Source organism: Grampus griseus (genome assembly GCF_964374135.1).
Source record: "Grampus griseus genome assembly, chromosome: 14".
NCBI lineage: Eukaryota > Metazoa > Chordata > Mammalia > Artiodactyla > Delphinidae > Grampus > Grampus griseus.
Window position 1 is genome coordinate 80,632,538 of NC_139008.1, and position 24,421 is coordinate 80,656,958.

A 24,421-nucleotide genomic window follows, 5' to 3' on the forward strand; every position below is an offset into this window, starting at 1 on the left:
AAGGAGATGGAGACCTTGGGGCTGCTGATGGCTGCTTCCATCTGGCTGGGGTAGGAGGGGCAGAGAGCCCAGAGGCGGTTCATCTCTCCAGGCTGGGAGAGCTCAGAGAAAGCCAGGAGGAAACCAGAGTAACCCACATTTTATTAGTTTCGTTTGTTTGTTCTGGAACTAAAAATATATTCACAAGTCTTAAATCTAAGGAAGACTGAAGATACAAGAATGGCCAAAGATGTACTATGAGCAAAACAGCATTGATGTGAAATAAATATACTAACAGCCCCAAGCTGTTAAGGGGACAAAGAGAAATACTGTGCTGTGATGAAAGGAACAATCTACCCAACGATCCCAGTTTTAGGAAATGGGCAAAACTTATGAATAAACAATTCACAGAAAAACATTAATGGTTCTTAACACAGATAAAAAAAAGGCACCCTGGGCTTCCCTGGGGGCGCAGCGGTTGAGCGTCCGCCTGCCTATGCAGGGGACACGGGTTCGTGACCCGGTCCGGGAGGATCCCACATGCCGCTGAGCGGCTGGGCCCGTGAGCCATGGCCGCTGAGCCTGCGCGTCCGGAGCCTGTGCTCCGCAACAGGAGAGGCCACAACAGTGAGAGGCCCGTGTACCGCAAAAAAAAAAAAAAAAAGGCACCCTACCTCATTCACAAACTATACATAATTTAAAATTACACTTGAGTACCATTTTTCACTCTGTAAGACTGGCGAGTATTAAGAAGTTTGATAAAACGCTGTTGTCAAGGGTGTAGGATAATGTGCTCCCTTATACTGCTGGTGGGGGCATAACCTTCATGTAACCCACCATTTTAGAAAGAAAATGAAATCACGAAATACCATAAACCCTCTGTCATGAACCGGATTAATTCCAAGAATGAAAAATTCGACTTGTTCACTTCCTTTTCTTTCCCACAAAACACATGCTTCTAACGCGATAGGTATTTCATTTTTCCCAGGGGTGAGCTACAAGTCTTCAACTCAATGGCAAGATGAGTCATTCTGAAGAACAAGAAACTCCATGCATTGCTGAATACATCCGTTGGCCCAATAGAAACCATATCTCAAGTCATCCTGGCCCCAAGGACTCTCCAAATCTTGAACTAGGACTTACCTTTTTCCAGAACAGTTTGCCCAGAGGCAGAGAGGTGGGGCCCCCCTTTTCCTTGGCACCTTCCTTTGCTGTTTCAGTGGATGTAGAATTCTTGGCAGCCCCTTGGGGCTCCTGGGGCGTAACATTGCCTTTGTCTGACTTGAGGTCGGCTGAAGTGGTGGGTGACTTTTCGGCACCCTGTAAGAGTTCAAAAAAATTAAAATGATCTCAGGATTTCAAAAGCAAAAGATCTCTTTTTTACAAATATGGACTGCGGTTATGCAAGTTAAGTGTCTTCTTCATAATTTTCTGTATTTCCAAATATTCTACATGGATGTGGATTTGTGTTAAAATCTTGGAAAAAGATCAAGATATATTCCTTTTGCAGAAAAAAAATATATATAGAACCATCATGTAACATGTTCATGTAAGTAACGCATTAGGACTCAAATTAATTGGAAGAGGCACTTGGCTGTTAGAACGTTAGGTTGTGTTGAGGACCCTGGTCTTCTTTCGACCATGGTCATGGCAGTAAAAATAGTCTGAACACGCACCTCCAATACACACGTATTTGTTTACATGATAAAGATGTATTGTTTTACTAATCCAAATTTGAAACGAAAGATGGGTTCCAATAAATATACTTCAGAAGAGAAGTGCTGAAGTTTTCCTCTCACACTCTGCTTTAGAGATTACTATAGTGATCTATAGTCTACAAAGTTTAGTCTATAAAGATCTATAGATCTATAGTCTATCGAGTTTGTGTAAGGAACTCAGGGAAGAGGTTCGAGCTTGAACAGCATCCACAAGCCCCATTTCTTCACTTTCAGATGCAGCCTCCACATCTAAATTAGATGGGACTGGATGGATTGTCATTGATACAAAACTCCAAATGCTATTCACTCAGTCCCTATTCTCTTGCTCTCCCCCACCTTCTCTCCACGCCACTGCCCCCCATCTCTCCCCACTCCGAGCGGTCAGGCTGAGGTCCACTTCTGGGACATCTGATCTCTTGAGTGACTGGACTGTTACTTCCATGCTCTCCTCCTGACTCATGGGACAAAGGAAGAGTTAGGAGAATTACAGTCTCCATTTACCTCGACGTGAGTGAACATTGCATTAAAATTTTTAACACTGGGCTCACCTGACCTAACCTCGTCATCTTAAGCATCTTCATTTTAATGATCCTTGGTCCAGGGACTTGTGACACAACGCTTTAAATTCCCAGGGAGGTCAGATCTTTGACTACATTTTCTGAATAAAAGAAAAAAAAAATCTGGCAGTAGAAACAGGGTGTGGAAAAATTCAGGACGTTTCAGAGTATTTTTGATGTTGGAAAGAGTCTTAGAGACCACCTAATCGAATGCCCGAATTTTCATGGATGGGGAAATTGAGGTCTACGATCTGCCCTACACTAACCAGGGCCACAGTCTGGTCTCAGATCCAGACTTCCGGCTCCTATCTGGTGCTCTTTCCACACTGCACGTTGCCCCTCCAAAGGGAGTTCACAAATAATGTGAACTTTACTATCTGATGTAAGACAATATCTTATGTGCTGACTTCTTTGATACTAAGAGGGAGTCATTTATTGAACAGATTCTATGTTCGAATCAGGAGCTACAGGGCCAATGTATAGAAATGACTTTTGTGATAGGTGATCCTGGAATAATCCCAGTTCCATTTAAAAATGTATAAAACCGCATAATGCTAGGGTTTAAAATAACCTCTGCCTTGTATCAACAGTGCAATCAAAATGGCTGAGCTCAGACGGTTCTGCATTTATGCATGTTCCAAATGGTCTCGGACACCTGGTGCTGTTTTAGCTCTAAATGGTAATTAAATTAACAAGCACTGGTTGAAGGGGAAGTGCCCTCCACCAACTAGCTTGCTTGCTTTTCCAGAAAACAGGAGGAAAGTATTATGATTTATTCATGTACTCATAAAAAATGCATCGACTGCCTTCTATGACCTGCGATGGGTACTGAGTGCTGGGGTTATGTGTCCTCATAGAGAGAGAGAGAGACATCAAACAAATATTTCCACAAATGTATGTAAAATTTCAACTATGATAAGTGCTGTGGGGTGGAGAGAAGGATTTGGTGCTAAAAAAAAAAAGGCTAAACTAGGGAATTAGATCCATCATGGCAATCAGGAAGGCTTGATAGAGAAAGGGATGCTGTGTCCTGACCTGAAGGGTGACTAGAAATTAGCTGCAGGAGGGAGGAGAAGCACACCAGGCACAGCGAACAGCGTGCTCTCAGCGCCCTTGGAAAGCATCAGAGAGCCGTGATGGAAGCAGGAAGGAAAGGAGTGGCCACGCGTGGTCCCCAACATCTACTCCCCTTCTGCTTTCTTGGGAAAGTCCCCACTTGCTCAAGGGGTCCATGTTAGGCCAAGAATCTGGGGGCGGGGTGAGGCTGACCTCACTTCTATCTCTAAGAAAGGGTTCTTGTTGGCTTAAGTAAACCATCCGTTCTGCTCACGTCATTACAGTAGATGCTCCGTTGCGCCACACTGCTTTGATTTAAATTCTGCTGCTTTGCTTTCTATACTTAGAGATGCCGCGTTACCTAACCAGCTCCTGGACACCCCTTCGCATGCGCTCAGCCTACCCAGCCAAAGCCACATGGGGGTTACCAAAAAAAGCTAGTTCTGGAGTTCTAGAATTCCAGACAGGACAGGTCTAGTTTGCTTAGCCCATCACACGCCTCTGCTTTGGCTGGTTTGACCCTTTCCTTTTGTTCCCCTCAGCCTCCTTTCTCTCTCAGCCTCTTGAAGAGGGACTCGGGTCCAAGGAGACTAGGCACAGAGATGGCCAACTTTTAACTCTGATTTAATAGTGACAATAAAAGGTACCAGTGCCAGGCACTGTTTTAAGCAACTGAATGTTCTAACAATAGTCCTATGAGGAAGGAATTAATTGTTATGTCCATTTTATTGTTAGGGAAATTTTGGTCCCAGGTGGTTAAATAACTTGCCTGTGATTGCACTTATAAGGCGACAAGGTTGGCATCTGAATCCAGGGAGTCTGATACCAAAACCCAGACTCTGAATAGCTACTCTGTCTACACTGCTTCCAACAGACCAAGGTCTCCCCACTCCATGTGCTGTTGTGCCCATCAGGGGATGGAACCGTCTACGGCATACGCCTTCTCAGCCACGGCAATCTTAACTCCACGTGGGGGAAAGCTGGGGGGTGAGCTTGCCCTTGTTCTTGGGGCGGTGCCTTATGGGCAATTTTTAGATGTCTATATTGCCTATGGTCCTACTAAGGGCCACGGTACATCAACAGATAAACAGTGTAGCTGTTGTACTAAAATTCCATGGGGAGAAGGGCAATTAGGGAGAAAATATCTAAAGAAGCTTCATGGTGGGGGGGTGATAACGGGAAAAAGGTTGAGGAACACATCTATACTGATCGGTTTTGTTGGGAAATGGCCAGTTCTCTTTGCCCTGGGAAGATACCCTGAGATCTTCGAAAAACACGACAAGGACATGACTCTATCATATGTATAGTAATAAAATATAACGAATATATCTGTGTAACTGTTGAGTATGCATTTCTCTGGCCAGAGTGTGAGTTCTGTGAAGGTAAGAGCTGTTATGTCTTAGTCACCATTACACTCCTACCACCCATCAGACCCAGTGTCTGGCTCAAAACAGGCATTAAATAAATAACAAATTAATTTTACGAGAGGGACCACAGAGAGCTACCCACATAGCACCCTGCCATGTCATGTTTCCGTCCACCCACCCCCTCCTTACAGGGCTGTGGAGTCACACACACCCATTAGTCATCCTTTCCCTGCCTACTCATCTCCTCGCTTCCCAGAGAAGTGCCCCAAATGGTGTTCTGCCAGCATCAACTGAATTCATGCTCTTTGTCTCCATTACGGAGAAGACTACGAAAATTCTATCCATGTTTTTTGGAGACAATCGCCTGAGTAGGGCTGCCAGATTTAGCAAATAACAGTGAGACTATAGGATGTCCTGCTAAATCTGAATTTCAGATCAACAAAGAATAAGTTTTTTGCCTAAGGATGTCCCAAATATTGCCTGGGACATACTTAGATTTATACTCAAAAATTATTTGCTGTGTATCTGAAATTTGAATTTAACTGGGTACCTGTTATTTATCTGGCAACCCTACCCATGAAATTCTAATGTATTAGATTTGGAGATTGCATATCAGATGACCTTACCTTCTTCCACAAGAAGTTTTCATCATTTTCACATTTGAGGGCGGGAGAGGGGACGTGTTAGTAAGATGGAAACATTGTACCAAGAGCCAGAAAGCAATGAATGTGTGGCATAAGCTTATGAACCCTGGGAGGTAGCTGCTAATGTTTTAGCTGCCTTGCGGAGAGGGTGGGCATTGAGCAAACCCGAGTGGGGAGGGGAACATTTCTGGGCGTGGCAAAGACATTCTAAAACAATGTCCTGCTCTGTGTACATGTGTCATGTCCAACGTTTGCAGGTCGTGTGAAAAGGTTTTATTCTGAGGAACCGCATGTGATTAAGCCAAGAAAAAAAAATTCAGATTCAGCAAAGAAACGCTGACCCCCTCATTATTCATAATAATAAACTTATTTCATTGATTAATGTCAGCCTTTCCTCCTCTTTGAAACTAAGCAAATTCTTTTTATAGGAAGGAAAATGGACATACAAAGAAATGAAAGGAGGAGTTAACCAGAATTGGTAACCACTGTATTTTTTTTTTTTTTAAGAGCAAAACTAGAAGATAACGTTTTATCCTTGAATTTGCTTGGACGTCTTTTTTCTGTCTTAGGTCACACTGAGATCAAGGAGGATGAGTATCACACCTCCCACAATCATGCAACAAGGTTCACTGATGGACTCTGGCTGGTCAATTTTAATGGCCCTGTTTTCCTATCTTTTGGGATGACAGAACAACCAATTGAGGAAAAGAAAAACACTGTCCTAGGCATGAAGGTAAAAGCCAATGAGATCTACCACACTGCTGTATAAATGAGAATTAAGAACATCTGGGAACTGTCCCCTTACTTTACTTTAACGTAAAAAAATAGACCGAATGTAACTCAAGGCAAAACCTTAGTCTGTGTTACAGTATCCCAGAAAGGGTCGTTTCTTCTCCATCGTCCCAGTGGTTTTAGAATCCTCTCCTACCCCAAAAGTCAACTCAGTTGGCAGGATGTGAAGCCAACAATTCGGGGAAGCCCCAGGAATACTGAACTTGGGTGGTCCACTTGTGGGAGGGGAGAGATTCTGGAGGTATGAAATGAATGTCGTGATGAAATGCAGATCTGTGGGGGTCGGGGGAGGGGGAGTCATAGCGTCTTAAACTTTCAAGGGCCCCTACTCACCGAAGCACCCGTGGGAATTCAGCTAGATTCCTTTGTACCAGATCCATGACAGATTTCACTAGCAGTTACCAAATTGTCGCCCACATACAGTGGTACCACTTTTTAACGTTCCCTCTCCCATTGCAGTGTCTCTCATCCACCCCCTTGTCTCGCTACAGGACAAAATAACCCTGTATGGAAATCGAAGGGTGGCTTCATAACCTAGTTTGTTTATGCAAATATAGATTCCGCCGGGAGAGCTTTCTACGGAGCTTTTATCTGCATACACAATCCTGGGACTATTACATCCAGCTGGGGAAGTTTTTCAAATAAGTTCATTCAACTTAGTGGAGAATGGTGGATATTTTAAACAAATTTACAAGCATGCTGGCCCAAGTCAGGGATCCTTTTAATTGATGGTTTCAGACAAATACTGGCATTTTCGTAGACATTAGAAGAGTGAAATCTCCGAAACTCACTTCTCTGTTGTCTTTACTTTCCAAGAACGTGGAGACAGAACTTGCTCTGCCTTCATTCATTGTTTTGTTCTGCCTGGGCTTCCATTTGGGCTCAGTATAAGTTTAGTTAATACAGGGAAGAGATGGAACGGACCACAGGAAGATAGAATTGTTATCTTGAGGTTAGAAGAGCATTTCCCAAAGTATAGCAAGCATACCATTGGTGGGATCAGAGATGGCCTCAGATTGTGCTATGATATTAAATAATATTAAAATCGTGAAAATACTTTTCCTTTTTCAATTCTCATCTTTCTAAGACCATTGGGGGAAAATCTCAGTCTGGTGCCGGTAGAGAAATCTTTAACATTTCCCTACTGCTGGCTAATTGCCTTTTCATAAAGCTAGAAATGGCAATAGACTCAGAGCTTAACACAAGCGAGACAGCTAGAATGTAATCTCTTTTTTTATTGCCCATATAATGGTACATTCCTCTTATGAAAAATGATCTGCTTTTCCAAGTGTGATGTAATACAAAGTTTCTTTTACAGATATCTTTAAATAGGAAGTGAGTCAATTTCAATATAAAAATATCAAGTAAATAGTGGTATATCTGCCAAAAACGATGAAGGTGGTATGCAAACATTCAACGTTTGGGAAACACTAGGTTAGAAGAATAATCTCAGAACCCTGGTCCACACTAGGAAAGTAGTCTGAGATGTTTACAATTATGGGGACTTAAAATCTCTGAAATTTGATTCACATAGTACTTAATTCCCCTCTAATGATTTCTACCACCCAAGGCTCTGTCTTCACTGAAGTGGAGCAGGCTGGATACAGGATGGGCACATGTGTCATGTGGTGAAGACCAGGGTTCTTATTTTTCCTCCTATTTTAACAAGATACAGACCTTATGCCTAAAGAATTTTCTAAAGGCGAGTCCTAGCCTGGGGCTATGCAGATGCTTTTTCTTGGTGCCTTTAGCCTGGATCTCGGATGTCTTCTGCCCAGCTTGTCCATCACAGACACTTTCTGCTTTAGATGCCTTTTGGGCAACAGCAGTCACAGCTTAGAACTTTGTTTTTAAACAGAATGCATTTTTTTTCTGTTGTTTTTAAGCGCAGTAATTACTTTTTCAATTAGCTGCCGGTATATCACCCCCATCTCCCAATCACAAGACATCATGTGAATGCTTATCTTTTTCAAACTCTCAAAGACGATTTGTTAAAGTGCAAATTCACAGTCTATTTCAGGTACATGTTGATTTTCAACACAGCAACCTATTTAAATGACCCAGATTAATGCAGCTCCATTTGCTAAAGACAATGACAAGATATTTAAGCTTTGTCTACAGGACATGTAATATCCAGGTGAAAAAAATTAAAAAATAAAAACGATAACGCAGTCCCTACCCGATGATTTTTAAAAATCTAAATGCTATTGTCACGTGAAACAGAAGAAAAAAATACCTGAAGACAAGCAATTTATTTTTGCATCCTGGAGTCAAGTACTGCCACTAAATGGCTTTCATTCTCAAACTGATCTCCTCTTTTGCGGTATTAGAAACTTCAGGGAAGCAGTATCACCCACAAAAATCTCAACTGACTTCTAGATGGGCAGATCTCCTGGGCAAAAGATGTTTCTAGAGTGAGTCAGTCCACTGAGCCAAAGTGAGGGGAAATTGGAACTAAAATAGCCCAGCTACAACCATTCAGAATTGTTGACTCAAGTCACAAATGGCAGGGGATTTTGTGTGTGCAGCAGTGGAGTGTGCTAAAAATTGCCCAGGGCCAAATAAGAAGATGGACAAAAGTGTTGACATTTCAAAAGCATGAATCCAAGAACTTCAGTAGAAAAGATGTCAAGAAGGCAAGTATGAGAACCAGGTTGGTAGAAAGAGGTCTGTTTGTGGGCATCACGGACAACCTACATTCACAAAACCCGCTTTTGAGGTCCAGTTCCATCAGCACTGAGCGCATAGCTCTCTGGGCAGGGCCATGAGATTTTACCACTAGGTACTTTCAGCTGGGACCACATTCTGGGTGGGGGAAGAGCCTTGATGCCGTGAGCAGCTAAAGGGAGTGAGGGCATCAGGTCACTCGGGGAGCCACACAACACACCCACATACCCCACTGTTTATAGCCTATTGTGCTGACTCTGTGATTTCCAACAATGCAGGACACAGAACCCAAAGAGAAACATTTGGACCCAACCACTCATTGAACTTGACCCTAGCTGCCTTGTAGCAAATAAATAACCTTATGGGAAAATGCACGTAGATACCTCAGATATATCTTTTTTTCAATGGAAGAAGAAAATTCTAGAGGAACCAATCAGTACAATACAGATGTAATCCTGATGTTCAGTCTGTCCTGCTGTGATTATGGAAATAGGGATCACCTACATTTGAACAGAGCTCCAGGGTTTACCAGGCACTGTCACACCTTCATTCAGTCCTGGGGTTGGGGAGGCAGAATTTTTATTGCCCCAGTTTTACAGATGTGGAAATTTGGGTTCAGACAGGTTAGGATCACACAGCTATCAAGTAGCAGGACTGCGGCTCGAACACAGGTCTTCTGAGACAAATTCTAGGATCCTTTTCACAACTTAGCCCCTTCAAATACGGGGAGCAGATATACTGGGTTGGCCAAGCCATTTATTTGGTCCCAGTGCCTTTCAAAGCACTTTCAGTTATCAAAAGGAGGACACAAGACATTTATCTGTCACCAAGTTAAATTTCCCTCATGATTCCCGTGAAATTTAAACCACGTGTTCTACGAAAGGAAATCGGTTCTCTCAAGTGCAAAGGGAAAACGTCTCTAGAAAGCAGTCATTCCAAACAAAATGTACTTTGAGGGGAACTGGCTGAATTTCTAGGATGACGGCGAAAAAGCACACACTCTCTAGGGCATCCTAACCCCTCTACTTGTTCCTTCATTTGGCAAGTGTCGACTGGTGACTATTTCATGCACCAAGCAACTGCCATTGCAGTGTAGACTAATTTTTTTCAAATTACATGAAAAACAAAGCAAGACATATTTTTTAAAAACCAAAATCTAGCAGCTCACATCTGCTTTAAATTGAGTCTCATGACTTTTGCATTTCCAGTGGCTAACTTTTACCATATTCCCTGGGTCTCTCTACACACAGCTAAAAAGACTAAGATGATATATAATAATGAGTATTCTGTTCTTATTCTGTATAAGAAATTGGTTTTTATGACATTATTTAGCCAGAATTGGCACATATTTCAAGCTTCCCACCAAAATTTTCATTAAAATACCATTAACATAAGTGGAACATTTTAAAGACAAGCTAACAGCACTATTAAATTGCTAAATATGTATATATGTGTGTATGTATATCCCACGCACACAAAATTCCAAAAACAAAGACGCATACGTAAATCCAAACCCAAACACACTTCAAATGACCTACCGTGTCTTCCAGATCTTTTTTTGTTTCAGCTTTGTTAGGCGAAACCTTAAAAGTTTGAGAAAAACCAAATGTTAAAAACCATAGTTCTAAAAAAAAAAAAAACCATAGCTCTGTAGGGTGTTTCTTTTTCTTTCTTTCTTTTTATTTTAGTTCCCCGACCAGGGACTGAACCTGGGCCCCGGCAGGGAAAGTGCCAAGTCCTAACCACTGCACCACCAGGGAATTCCCTATTTCATATTTTTATTTAGGGTGGTCCACTTCACTCTACAAGTAAGGAATGTAATGAGAAGTCCTTTTAATTTAGTAGAAACCCATGGACTTCTGGGTAATACCTAAGTATACGTAAGTTAACAAAATTAATATTTTATAATGAAATGCATCAGATCTTATACATTCACTAAGAGCTTGACCACATTCAAAACTGTCTCCTGGAATGGCTACACACTTTCCAACAAGTCCACCACTAAATCCAAACAAATGTACAAGCCTTTGGTGTTTGTGGCACATTCGGTTGACTTTTTCTGTTTTATCTTTTGAAGTTGGTCTTGGCCTTTGGGAATAGCCCAAACACTTGGAGATGTCTGTTTAATTATGCATTCACGCATTCAGCCCTTTTTTGAGTGTCTGGCAGGTGCCAAGCTGCGGGGTCTGAAGAGTCAGACAGGAGCAAGCAATGCAAGATGTGAGTCCCTGCCTCCACCCAGTCAAATGGGAGCTTTAGATGTAACAAGATAGTGATTTCTACAGTTTTATTTGCCATTTGAGTGGCAAAAATGCTTTGATAGGTCAGCAACTCAAGGAAGTATTTTCCAATTATTTTTATGATCAATGACCATAAGATATCCAATTGCAGTAGCGTTCTACTACCACATAGCTCATGTCGCATAGTTAATCTCACAGTTCGCAGCAACTAAAGACTCCTTCACTGAAAGCCAATTCCCTTACGAAGCACATCTTGTCCCTGTTCTCCAATGTCCCAGCTGCATCAAGCCGTTTAGAGCAGTAACATTCAAGTATGCATCATTCTTAGATCTAACAAAACTTTTGAGCAATAAAATTGAGGAATAGAATAGAAAAGGAGATGAAACTGCTTACCAGAGTTTTAAGGAAGCTCATGATGGAATTATTATTCTCTGTCTGGGGGTCCTCCTTTGCAATCTCCAGTTCTTCAGGGACCCCGGGGACAGAGCAACTCACAGTTGGGATTTCCTGTCCTTCTTTTCCCGTGCCGTCAGCTATGTCCTAGGAACAAGACAGAGTTTTCATGGTTGCAACTTGTTGAATGTGGACTCTCAAAGTAATATTTTTGCTTCGCGCCCCTGTCTCCCTTACCCCCTAATTCCAGCCATACTTCTTCTGCCCACGGGGGTGTAGAACAATCAGGAGCTTATGAGAGTCACTCTTCCTTCCCTGCCCCCTCTTTCTAACATAATCAGCATTTGCAGTTAGTTGGAGGGACATTGTTTGGAGCCAGAGGCTAACAAACGCAGCAGTGCACGTTGCATCCCAAACAAAAACCCTTTTCTCCCAATTCTGCACAGAGGTTATGTATGATGCCAATATTTTGTGGTCTTCCAGTTTAATCATGGAAGATGCCTCTATCTGATTTCCCACAATCCCCGCAGTGCTGAATTGTATCAACTGAAAAAAAAAGTACTGATGTTTTAAAATAATAATTCCGCTTTCAGGATCTGGGAGTTAACTGTGCGAAGGATGTGCTATTGGGACGGATTTTCCTCTCTAACTCACCCAGGAGGGTGGGATGCAGGCTGAATATCCTCCTTTTTTTTCACGTTCACTCCCATGACCTTGGCCCAAGCCAGGTTACCTCAAACCCATTCATTCTTCAGCCTCGGGCTCAAGTTTACTTTCCCCACTGAAGTCTTTCTGGGCCACAGCACCCATGGAATCTACTCCCTTCTCTGAGTTTCTAGACCACCTTCTCCGGCACACTCATTTGGCACGTGGGTTACCCTAATGCCAAGGACTGGGTCAGAAGAACCTGCATTAAAAACGGGGTTATTGGGCTTCCCTGGTGGCGCAGTGGTTGAGAGTCCGCTTGCCGATGCAGGGGACATGGGTTCATGCCCCGGTCCGGGAAGATCCCACATGCTGCGGAGCGGCTGGGCCCGTGAGCCATGGCCTCTAAGCCTGTGCGTCCAGAGCCTGTGCTCTGCAACGGGAGAGGCCACAGCAGTGAGAGGCTCACGTACCACAAAAAAAAAAAAAAAAAAGAAGAAAAATTACATAAGTCAGGACTTCCCTGGTGGCGCAGTGGTTAAGAATCCACCTTCCAATGAAGGGGACATGGGTTTGAGCCCTAGTCCGGGAAGATCCCACATGCTGCAGAGCAACTAAACCCATGCGCCACAAGTACTGAGCCTGCGCTCTAAAGCCCACGAGCCACAACTACTGAGCCTGTGTGCCACAACTACTGAAGCCCACACGCCTAGAGCCCGTGCTCCACAGCAAGAGAAGCCACCGCAATGAGAAGCCCATGCACAACGACGAAGAGCAGCCCCTGCTTGCCGCAACTAGAGAAAGCCCACACACAGCAACGAAGACCCAATGTAGCCAAAAATAAATAAATGAATTAATTAATTTAAAAAATATTACACAAATCATCAAGCAGGTGTTTGGAACATGAGCCATTATGAAAGTGGTACCAGGACTAAATCTAATGGAGAGGTGCCCCACTTGGCCTGACGGAGCTATTGCCTAGGAAATAGTTATTTATTTCCAATCACTCATTTACTCACCTTCACTCAATAGCTTGCTGGGGGAATTCTGACCATGTACAAACTGTATCGAGGCAAAATGATATTAGCACGGGCTCTGAGGCCAGCCCGCCCAGACTCCACTCTCTGTTCCATCCTTCACACCAGTGCGATCCTGGGCCTGTTCCCTGACATCTGTGCCTGGGTTTGCTCATTTGTAAAAGGGGGATCAGTAGCACCTGCCTCTCAGAGTGGTCGGGGCGTAAATGGGATAATCCATCCACAGGATTTAGCATGGTGTGTAGCACATAGTAAACATGCAGTGAATGTTAGCTATTATTATCATTATCATTATTGTTACTGTCATAGTTTACGTTACTGAGCCTTGTTCTGAGCCCGGTGAGATTAACAAAAATGAATCAGACACGTTCCTCTCTCGAGATGCTTACAGTCTCACAGTGGATAAAGGCCAGCAGAGGGGGATAAGTACTCGGATAAAGAGATAAAAGAATTCCACTAGCCCACTTAGCCCTGCACAGCGTTTTCAACCAGTATTAATGCCCAGATGCCACCCGAACCAATTCGATCAGAATGTCTGGAGGTGGGGCTCAGGCGTCAATATTTTTAGAGCCCCTGGGTGATTCCAATGTGCACAAGGTTGAGAACAGCTGAAGTACAGGGACAAGAAAGGTGTGAAGATGAGGCGGCGTCTGCCCTCGGCCCTGGAGCCTGAGCTGCAGGTCGACGTGCGGAGGTGGGGGAAGGATGGCGTGCTGAGGAATTTCAGACAGAGGAAAGGGTGTGAAAAACATGTAGAAAAGGATGAGGTGGGGATGGGGGTGGGGAGGGTTTCGGGGTAGATTGTTCAGGTCAACTGAGATACAGATAAACGCAAGGTGGTTAGAGAAGACCACCGTCAGTCACACTGAGCTTCCTCTCAATCTGCTGGGCAGCAGCTTATAGAGTAGGCGCTTTCTAGGTGGAAGGTTTCTGGGCTGGGGGTGGAGTATGGGGCAAAGAGCCCCGTAGCAGAAGAAGCAGTCGAGGGGCTTCCCTGGTGGCGCAGTGGTTGAGAGTCTGCCTGCCGATGCAGGGGACACGGGTTCGTGCCCCGGTCCAGGAAGATCCCACATGCTGCGGAGCGGCTGGGCCCGTGAGCCATGGCCGTTGAGCCTGCGCGTCTGGAGCCTGTGCTCCGCAACGGGAGAGGCCACAACAGTGAGAGGCCCGCGTACCGCAAAATAAATAAATAAATAAAAAATAAAAAAAAATAAAAAAAAAAGAACGTAAGACTCTGCTTCCAGGAAGAAGGAGGATATAGACTTCCCTTCATTCCTCCCAGTAAACACAGTGGAAAATCCTGGACATTATGTAGAAAACAAACACAAAAGGACTCCGAGTGGTGGAGAGGAGAAGGCAGGCCAGCTAGGTACCTCAACAACAAGATGGTGGTGAGTTCCCTGGGTTTTCCTTTTGCCGCAGATATCCTGGACTTGGAGTTGGAGAAGCCAATGACCAGGAAACACCGATGGGCAAACCCTCCCGAAACGCCTGCTCGAACCAAAGGGCCAGGAAAGGGCCAGTCTAGCATATGACAGAAAGCTTTTAGACAATAACTGTTCTCCACCAGCCAAACACCGTAGAAATGCAAATAAAAACCACAATGTAATATCACCTCACACCTGTCAAAATGGCTATCATCACACGAGAGATAACAATGTTGGCGAGGATGTGGGGAAAAGGGACCCTCGTGCTTTGTTTGTGGGACCCTAAACTGCTGCAGCCACTATGGAAAACAGTGTGGGGTTCCTCAAAAAATTAAAAATAGGCCTACTATATGATCCCACAATCCCATTTGTGGGAAAGAAAATGAAAGCAAAATCTTGAAGAGATGTCTCTACTCCCATGTTCATTGCAGCATTATTCACAATAGCCAAGATATGGAAACAACAAGTGTGTCTGTCTACAGATAAATGGATAAAGAAGACTGTATATAATATATATTATTCAGCCGTGAAAAAAGAAGATAATCCTGCCATTTGTGACAACATGAATGGACCTTGAGGGCATTATGCTGAGATAAATGTCAGAGAAAGACAAATACTGTATGATATCACTTATATGTGAAATTTTAAAAAGCTGAACTCATAGAAATAGAGAATGGAAAAGTGATTGCCAGTGGCTGGGGGGTGGGAGAAATGGGGAGATGTCAGTCAAAGGGTACCAACTTCCAGTTATTAGATGAATAAGTTCTGGGGAATCTAATATACAGCATGGTGACTATAATTTACAATACTGTATTATATACTTGAAAGTTTCTAATAGAGTAGATCTTAAATGTCCTCATCACAAGAAAGAGATGGAAATCATATGAGGTGATGGAGTTGTTAACTAACCCTACTGTGGTAATCATTTTGCAGTATATACGTGTGTCAAATCATCAAGTTGTACACTTTAAACTTACACAAAAATTATATTTCAGTTACATGTCAATAAAGTTAGAAAATAATACCATTTATACTTGTACCAAAAATGAAATACAAAATATGTACAGGACTTATATGCAGAAAACTATACAATACTGATGAAAGGAATTAAAGAACATATAAACAGAGAGACATACAGTGTTCATGAACTGGAAGACTCAACACAATAAAGGTGTCAATCCTCCCAAGGTGATATACAGGTTTAATGCAATTCCTATCAAAATCCCAGCAAGATGTTTTGTAGAGATAGATGAGATTATTCTAAAATTTGTAAGTCAAAGGAATTAGAATATCTAAAGCAATTTTGAAAAAAAAGAATTAAGTGGGAAGAAGCAGGCTTCCTGATTTCAAGCCTTGTTATTTAGCTATAGTAAGCAAGGCTGTGTGGTACTGGTGGGTAGAAGCATAGACACATAGTTGACTGGGCCAGAAGAGAGAACCCAGAAATAGACCCACACAAAATGTGCCCAACTGATTTTTGACAAAGGTGCAAAAGCAATTCAATAGAGGAAAGATCATCTTTTCAATAAAAGGTGCTGGAACAATTTGACATGCACGGGAGGGAAAAAAAAAAAAAAAGAACTTCAACCTAAGCTTTATACCTTATACAAAAATTAACTCAAAATGGACCAAGGACTTAAATACAAAATGTAAAGTATAAAACTTTCAGGGGAATTCCCTGGTAGTCCAGTGGTTAGGACCCTGTGCTTCCACTGCAGGGCGCACGGGTTCAATCCCTGGTCAGGGAACTAAGATCTCACATGCTGTGCAGCAAGGTCAAAAAACAAACAAACAAACAAAAAACAAAACAAAAAAAAACCTTTTAGAAGAAAATAAGAGAAAATTTCTGGGATCTATGGCAAAGAGTTCTTAGACTTGACATCAAAAGCATCATCCATAAAAGGAAAAAATGATGAACTGGTCTTCATCCAAATTAAAAGATTTTGCTTTGTGAAAGATCCTATTTAAAAAAATGGAAAAAATGGGACTTCCCTGGTGGCGTAGTGGTTAAGACTCCGCACTCCCAGTCCAGGGGGCCCGGGTTCAATCCCTGGTCAGGGAACTAGATCCCACATGCTGCAACCAAGAGTTTGCATACCACAATTAAGGAGCCCGCGTGCCACAACTAAGAACCAGTGCAACCAAATAAATAAATACATTTTTTTTAATGGAAAAAAAGCTAGAAAGGAGGAGAAAGTATTTGCAAACCACTTATCTGACAAAGGACTAGAATCTAGAATAAATAAAGAATTCTCGAAGCTCAACAGTAAAACAAACAAAAAATTCAAGCAATCCAATTAGAGAATGGCAAAGACATGAAGAGACATTTCACTGGACAAAAGATATAGATGGCGGGCTCCCCTGGTGGCGCAGTTGAGAGTCCGCCTGCCGATGAAGGGGACACGGGTTCTTGCCCCGGTCCGGGAAGATCCCACATGCCGCGGAGCGGCTGGGCCCGTGAGCCATGGCCGCTGAGCCTGCGCATCCGGAGCCTGTGCTCCGCAACAGGAGAGGCCACAGCAGTGAGAGGCCCGCGTACCGCAAAAGAAAAAAAAAGATATAGATGGCAAATAAGCAAACGAAAGATGTTCAATTTCATTAGCCATTAGGGAAATGCAAAGTAAAACTACAATAAGATGTCACTACACACCTATCAGAACGGGTAAAGTGCAAAATAGTGACAGTTTCAAATTCTGGCAAGGATGCAGAACAACTAGATCACTCATACTCTGCTGACGGGAATGCAGAACGGTACAGCCAATCGGGAAAAGTTTAGCAGTTTCTTAAAAAACTGAATATGCAACTCCAACATAACCTAGCAATTACACTCCTGGCTTTTTTTTCCCCCAGAGAAATGAAGACTGACATTCACACAAAACCCCATACATTAACGTTTATAAAAACTTTATTGTAACGGCTGAAAACTGGAAATGACCAAATGTTTTTCAATGGCCCTCATATTTTACTGATTGAAGTATATACTATTTCAGTCCTGAGGCAGGGCTGAAATTTTGGCATTATCAACTAAAATTTAAAAAAGAGGGGCTTCCCTGGTGGCGCAGTGGTTGAGAGTCCGCCTGCCGATGCAGGGGAAACGGGTTCGTGCCCCGGTCCGGGAAGATCCCACATGCCGCGGAGCGGCTGGGCCCGTGAGCCATGGCCGCTGAGCCTGCGCGTCCGGGGCCTGTGCTCCGCAACGGGAGAGGCCACAACAGTGAGAGGCCCGCGTACTGCAAAAAAAAAAAAAAAAAAGAAAAGAAAAAGAATATATTCTTTTACCAAGCGATTCCACTCCTAAGGGTTGGTTTTAAACCTCAATTCACATAAGTGTGAAATAACAAATACACGAGCTTATTCACTACAATGAGGTCATGGCAAATGTCTGGAAACCTGCCAAATGTCGTTAATAAGGTCCTGGCTAAATAAATCATGGTACATCCATTCATTGGAAAACTATGCAAGTGTTACAAATGAGGAAGCTGTACAGATATAGAAAGTAGTGTTAACTGGGAAAAAAAAGCATGGGATAGAACAGAGTGTATATTATATTACCATTTGCTTAAAAAAGAAGGAATTTGAATTTATACTTATCTTTTGCTTAATATATGCTCAAGAAAGACTCATTTAAAAATACAAACAGTGATTCTCTATTGCGGGTGGCATTGGTAGAAAAGTATACCGTTTCATAATTTCTTATTTTGAGCCATGTGAATGTATTATCTATTAAAAATTAAAACAAAATGTGGGCAACTAATTCCAAATTTTAAAAAACATCCAGAGGGCCACACTCAACGCAGTTTGGAAGACGATCCAGCCCAAGGCCACCAGTTTGTGGCCTATGCCTTAAATATTGGGTTATTTGTAGGAGCTTTGTCCTTAACTACAAATACGTCTGTGCTATTCTCATGAGGCCTGCAGATCATTCTCAGCAAACAGAAATTTTAGATAGAAACATAGGCGTTCTCCAGGAAATATCTGGAAACTTCTTTTTAAGCAAACAGGTGTCCATGGTATCAGCTTGTTTTTCATCCATATGGAAGAGGCCTGTATTTTTTTCCTTTCTGTTGGCTTCCAAGGGCAAACAGATAGGAACACTAGTTAAGTGATCACAATTTGTAATGTTGAAAAATTGTGCTGCCTCATCCTAATTTGATTGCCTATAATAAAACGCATATGGAACTTCTGGTACCTTCCTTCCACTGTAAATTGTCAATTGGCTTTCGTTTTTCTCTAAGCAAGGTCTGCATTGTCCAAGTGAAAATACAAGTGAAGGCAGGACGATCAAGGCTAAAAAAAGCTTTGTCTGGAACTATTTGTGATGAATGTCTACCTCATCTAGATGTCCCCACCGATTGTGCATAACGGTTTCATTTTGAATCTTTGTACCGAGAAATCAGTGTCTAACAGGCAGTTTAACACAGGAAGATTTGTCTAAAAAAATGTTGACGGGTACAGAAACCCATTACTCTTTTCCATCTGTTGGAAATTCGATCCACAGGCTGTCTGGGATTAAAGGGAGGAGCTATGTTTCCTCTCCCACTTGGTTGCCCCAGCGGCACAAAGGGCATCATCTGCTCAGCAACAATGTTCTCTAGACATACATCACGTCTTTACTTTTTTTCTTCTGGGAGCACATCACCTGCATACACCCATTGTCAGACTGGGGATGAAAAATGGGATTTGGTTAATTCTTAAAAATAAAAATTTATCCTCCAATTTCCATAGAAGGGGAAGCAAATTACTGAAACAAGCAGGAAGGAACTCTAAGAACAAAGTCTACCAATAATATTTAACGGAACGTCAACATTTCCCAAAGAGTTGGGCTTTTTTTGTTTTAAACTTTGTTTTACTACAAAGCCCAAAACCACCGAAGGAAGGTCTACCCCTGTAGCTAATTTTGTATTTTTATTTTTTCCCACTATAGCTTCCCAATGCACATCAACGGATAAAAATGCACTCACATCTTTTAAGCAAAAATTAGGAAAGAACGCAAGTAGCACAACCTTAAGAAATGCCAATTACGAAAGGGCTTTGAAAACTGCCACCCACGACAAAATTCCTTTTTCCAAAATACACATGAGCTATACGTGTTAAAAATCAGTGTTATTTCTGAGCAGGAAATTGCCACACAAGCTCTGGACTGCACAGTTCCGGAATTACCGTGAGCGAAAATAACCTGTTAAACCGCTTGTTACTACTGCAGTTTCTAATACAGTTCAGGATGCTGCAAGCTTCATAGCGCTATCTAGTGGAGGAATCAGGAAATTACCTAGATTGTAGTATTTTCCTTATACTTAGGCAGTACTCAGTGCTTACTTGCTCTGTTTCTAAAAAAGAGAAAATCTAGATGAGCAAAGAGTAAAAATATAACATGCACCCATTATCCCATTACAGAAAATAACTACTACTAACAATCCGCAATTTTTCTTTCCACACCCCTCTTTGGGTGGAAGGATGAATATGTGTGGGCAGGCAAGGCAAATATGATTTTTACCCAAAAGGGACCTTTCTGTATATACTATTTTGAAAGCTGCTTTTTCCTTTTTTTTTTTTTTTGGCCACACCACGTGGCATGTGGAACTTCCCCAACCAGGGATGAAACCCACACCCTCTGCAGTGGAAGCACAGAGTCTTAACCACTGGACCACCAGGGAAGTCCAGAACCTGCTTTTCTTATTTAACATTATGTTATAACCGTCTTCACATGTCAATACTTCTATTTCTATGTCATCTTTGTTATGATGTCCAGTGTAAGGGTGTACCACAATCAGTACAAAAACCCTGCAATTAGATCTTTTAGATCTTCCCAACTTTTCTCTTACAGACAATGCCAGACTTAAAAAAAAAAAAGCTTGTGGATAAAATGTTGCCCATTTTCTCAATAAATTCCTAGATGTCAAATTGCCTTTTCAAACCTTCTTAAGGCTTTAAAATTGTGTACTGCCAAAGTGCCACGGTTGAAATAAACTTCCTAGTGATGCAGGTAGTTAAGAAATTATCAGACACTTCAGAGGGCAATAAAAAGAACATAAAAATATTGAAACGTGAAATCCAGATTTTCATATTGTCTTCTGGCATGTTTTCTAATTGGGGAATCTGCATGACACAGATCTAAAAATGCTCCACTTACCTATTTTTCCCTCCTCTTTTTGGGAGGAGAGAGAGGCAACTGTTCATTTTAGCTGCTTATGCTAATTGAATCAAGCGAGGTTGGACCAATTATCCAGTATGATGCTCTTTATTATAAATCATAAGATCACCACCTGTTTTAATACTCTGTAGACATAACCTCAGGATGTTAAAAACTCATATTCTATCTTGGTGGCAGAAGCGTAACATAGCACCTTGACGTGGTAGAGCCTCATTAGCCCATGATATTGACGGATGCAGAGATGTTTTAGTTAAAAGATTAAATAAACCAGTTGTTCATTGTAGTCATAGGTGGAGAGTGGAAAGAAATCTATCAGAGAAAGCAATTCACACTTTCTTCCTATAAATAAGGGTTTTCCATTTTCTGTCTCAGTAACTCCTCTGCTTGAGGGGTAAGTGAATTTGTCAACTTGATTTCCAATGGCAAGTGAAATGTGGGTCGAGGATTAAGCAATACAATGTTCTTTCCTTGCTTCAGTTTTTGGCAACAGTAATTACTTTGAGGATATTCCTAAGAACACATAAGTTGGCACACTTTTTTAAAAAAATTTATTTATTTTTGGTTGCATTGGGTCTTCCTTGCTGCGCAGTGTGCGGGCTTCTCACTGCGGTGGCTTCTAGTTGTGGCATGTGGGCTCAGTAGTTGTGGCGCACAGGCCTAGTTGCTCCACGGCATGTGGGATCCTCCCAGACCAGGGCTCAAACCCGTGTCCCCTGCATTGGCAGGCGGATTCTTAACAACTGCGCCACCAGGGAAGCCCTGGCACACTCTTAAATAGAGTCCATTATGTATGATATAAAATTGAAAAATACATTTACTGTGGGCAAAGGGTGGGTGGAGAGTGATTCTCACTTCACATCAGGCAAAAAAAGAATCTGTGGTAGATTCTTCTGTTCTATGATCAGTTCCAACATGTGCAACCTCCAGACTGATAATGACAATTTACATTTATTAGAGAAAAAAATATCCAACATCAAAAAAAACCACTTCAAAATACAAAAGCAAATAACCCACAGTCTAGAACGAGTTTGTCATCTGTTTAACAAACACTTCCCAGGAGTGAGAAAACTGTTTTGAATGCTGCCAAAATTAAGCTGCAGATTTTCTGAGAATGGTTTGGCCTTATGCAGAAAAAAGAAAAGTCACATCCTTTTTCCTGAAGTTTTACATTAGACCAAATCCTTCCTGACCCTACCCCCTACCCAATCCTAATTACCAGCCCCTTCTCTTCTCTGCTTTCTCAAAACTCTGTTTATTTCATTTGTAACCCTTTTAATACACTGGAACTCTTTGTGTATTTATTTTCGTGTTTATTGCTGGTCTTTCCACTAGAATGAAAGCTCCCATGAGGTACATCATTCTGTCCATCCTAAAATCATTCCTGGCCCAAAGCAAGCACTCAGATGTTTGTTGAATGAATAAATTAAAGTATCAATGCCTCCCATTTACTGTTCAACACCTGCCGACAAACTGACTCTTGGGCTGGATTTATAGTTTATTAGCCAGATGGTCACCTAAATTGCTTCAAATTGCCTTATGTGCTATGAAGGATGCAAAGTGGTCTCTGATGGAATTACTCTCAACTCTACCACAAGAAAATAACAGTGGAAGTGTTATAGTGAAGGACAACTCACACGCTGTACTCTCAGGAACCAACAGGGAGGGGTGGGGACTTGGGTGAACTGGGGAGTGAATGCCCCATCTCGAGGGGCAGTCACAACTGACATCCCACCTGGGAATATAGGATGAAACTTCCCATTTTTCAGAAATTTCTGAAATACGGAATTCTATTGAAATCTCATAATTTAAAACTATTGTGAACTTTGTCAATTTCAAAATGTTATCAATTAATTAAAATATTACTTAAGACACTGTGTAGGTCAAATAAAACCCATCTGTGGCATGATGCATCCTACAAGAGCCCACTTTCCAACTTTGGTCTACATGCGTAGCTCAGCATTTCCTAGAAGAACTATTCCTTGGAAGAGGCAACTGTTCTATGGATAATTAAGTCTGAGAAGCAGTTAAAGTGAAGCAGGTGTGCTTTTGCTGCAGGACTTTTCAGAGGCTTTAGTAGGCTGGCATCACTGTGAATCTTCAGGAGAGTATAAAGCAAGTACTATTTTCCGAAACTATTGACGGTGGCACCCTATTTCTAGGCTGATCTCACTGGACTGATGAGTCCACAGAATGTCAGTTTGGGAAATACTAGCTTCAGGAGTTTTAAAAAGATATGTTTCCAAAGGTTCTAAACGTTCCCTCTTTTTAAACTCACAGGCACAGTGACTAAGCCTGTAGGTGACAAATTCCAGCTCTGCCGCTTTCTAGCCACTTTATCTTATGCAAGTTACTGCACTCCTCTTTGAGTCAGTAAATGCTCAATAAATCAGGACTGTTATTATAACCTTGGAAGGAGAGAATCAGACTGGATAATGCCAAAGGGAGAGTAAACTCAAAATTTATTTTGCAAATTCACTGCAAAACACAATTCACTTGATACTCAACCGTGATGATTAACACCCTAACATGTTAAAGGCTGAATGAAAAATACCAAATAAATAGTAGAGATTCATGATTCTACATAGTTTATCTATGAGAAAACATCTATAGCGTACATATATTTCGAAATCATTTTTATTTAAAGTTGTGTTAGGCAGAGGTGATAATGAGATTGCAATAATATATTCTAACATTCTTTGAAAAATTGTAACATGATGTGTACGTACCACCTTCATCCTTGTCAAGTTCATCTAACGAACATTACTGCCTGCCAGGGTGTGCCAGGCAGGGTGCACTGGGGACACCCAGTTGCCTAAGAAACAGTCACATCCCTCAAGATCACTGTCTCCCTATGTGAAAAGGGTGATGGTGGTAGAAAAGAGTTTTTCAAACTTCAGATTGTGACTACGGGTGGACTGGAACATAATTTAATGGATCAAAACCAGCATTAAAACCATCAAATGAAATAGACTGGAAAGAATAGAAAATACCAGCCTGTGTTACGTGCGGTAAGAATACTACTATTTGGTGAATTCTTTGTTTCATGTACATGCACATGTATCACATCAAGATGTAAAATCTATTTCTTACTGTGGATGACAGTTAAGTTAAAGAGCTATTTATTGGGCTTCCCTGGTGGCGCAGTGGTTGAGAGTCCGCCTGCCGATGCAGGGGACGCGGGCTCGTGCCCTGGTCCAGGAAGATCCCACATGCCGTGGAGCAGCTGGGCCTGTGAGCCATGGCCGCTGAGCCTGCACATCCGGAGTCTGTGCTCCGCAACGGGAGAGGCCACAACAGCGAGAGGCCCGCGTACCGCAAAAAAAAAAAAAAAAAAAGAGCTATTTATTTAAATAAATTACCATAGGGGGATACTGTAGTAGCCTTTAGCAGCTCCATCCACTTAATGTTTTTCTCACATAAAGTTGGATAGAAAATAATATATCTGGTTTCTACCTGTGACATATCTTCTTTGCGGGCAGAGCCTGCTTTCTACTGAAGAAACTTTCCAACCCCCCCATTGTACCTCCACCCAGATATGTGACTTCGTTTCACCAATGAGTAAATTTTAGGAAACTCCTATTTTATTTGATAGAACATTATGACTCTATACACTGCTTGGAACTATGGCAACCTTCTTAAAACCACAAAGCCAATATTTTACAATAACTATAAATGGAGTATAACCTTTAAAAATTGTGACTCACTATCTTGTACACCCAAAACTTATATAATATTGTACATCAACTAA

The 24,421-nt window shown here is 42.0% G+C and overlaps 1 protein-coding gene across 2 annotated transcripts in view; it reads right to left on the minus strand.

Moving 5' to 3' along the window:
* The window catches only part of BCAS1 (brain enriched myelin associated protein 1), a 106,667-nt gene that overhangs the window by 35,972 nt on the left and 46,274 nt on the right, over positions 1-24,421 (minus strand). For both annotated transcript variants that reach the window (XM_082671009.1, XM_082671010.1), the window contains exons 5-7: positions 11,414-11,560; positions 10,319-10,363; positions 1,123-1,299 (exon numbers count right to left, since the gene is read on the minus strand). In XM_082671009.1, coding sequence (XP_082527135.1) covers positions 1,123-1,299; positions 10,319-10,363; positions 11,414-11,560 — 369 coding nt within the window. The remainder of the gene's footprint in view (positions 1-1,122; positions 1,300-10,318; positions 10,364-11,413; positions 11,561-24,421) is intronic.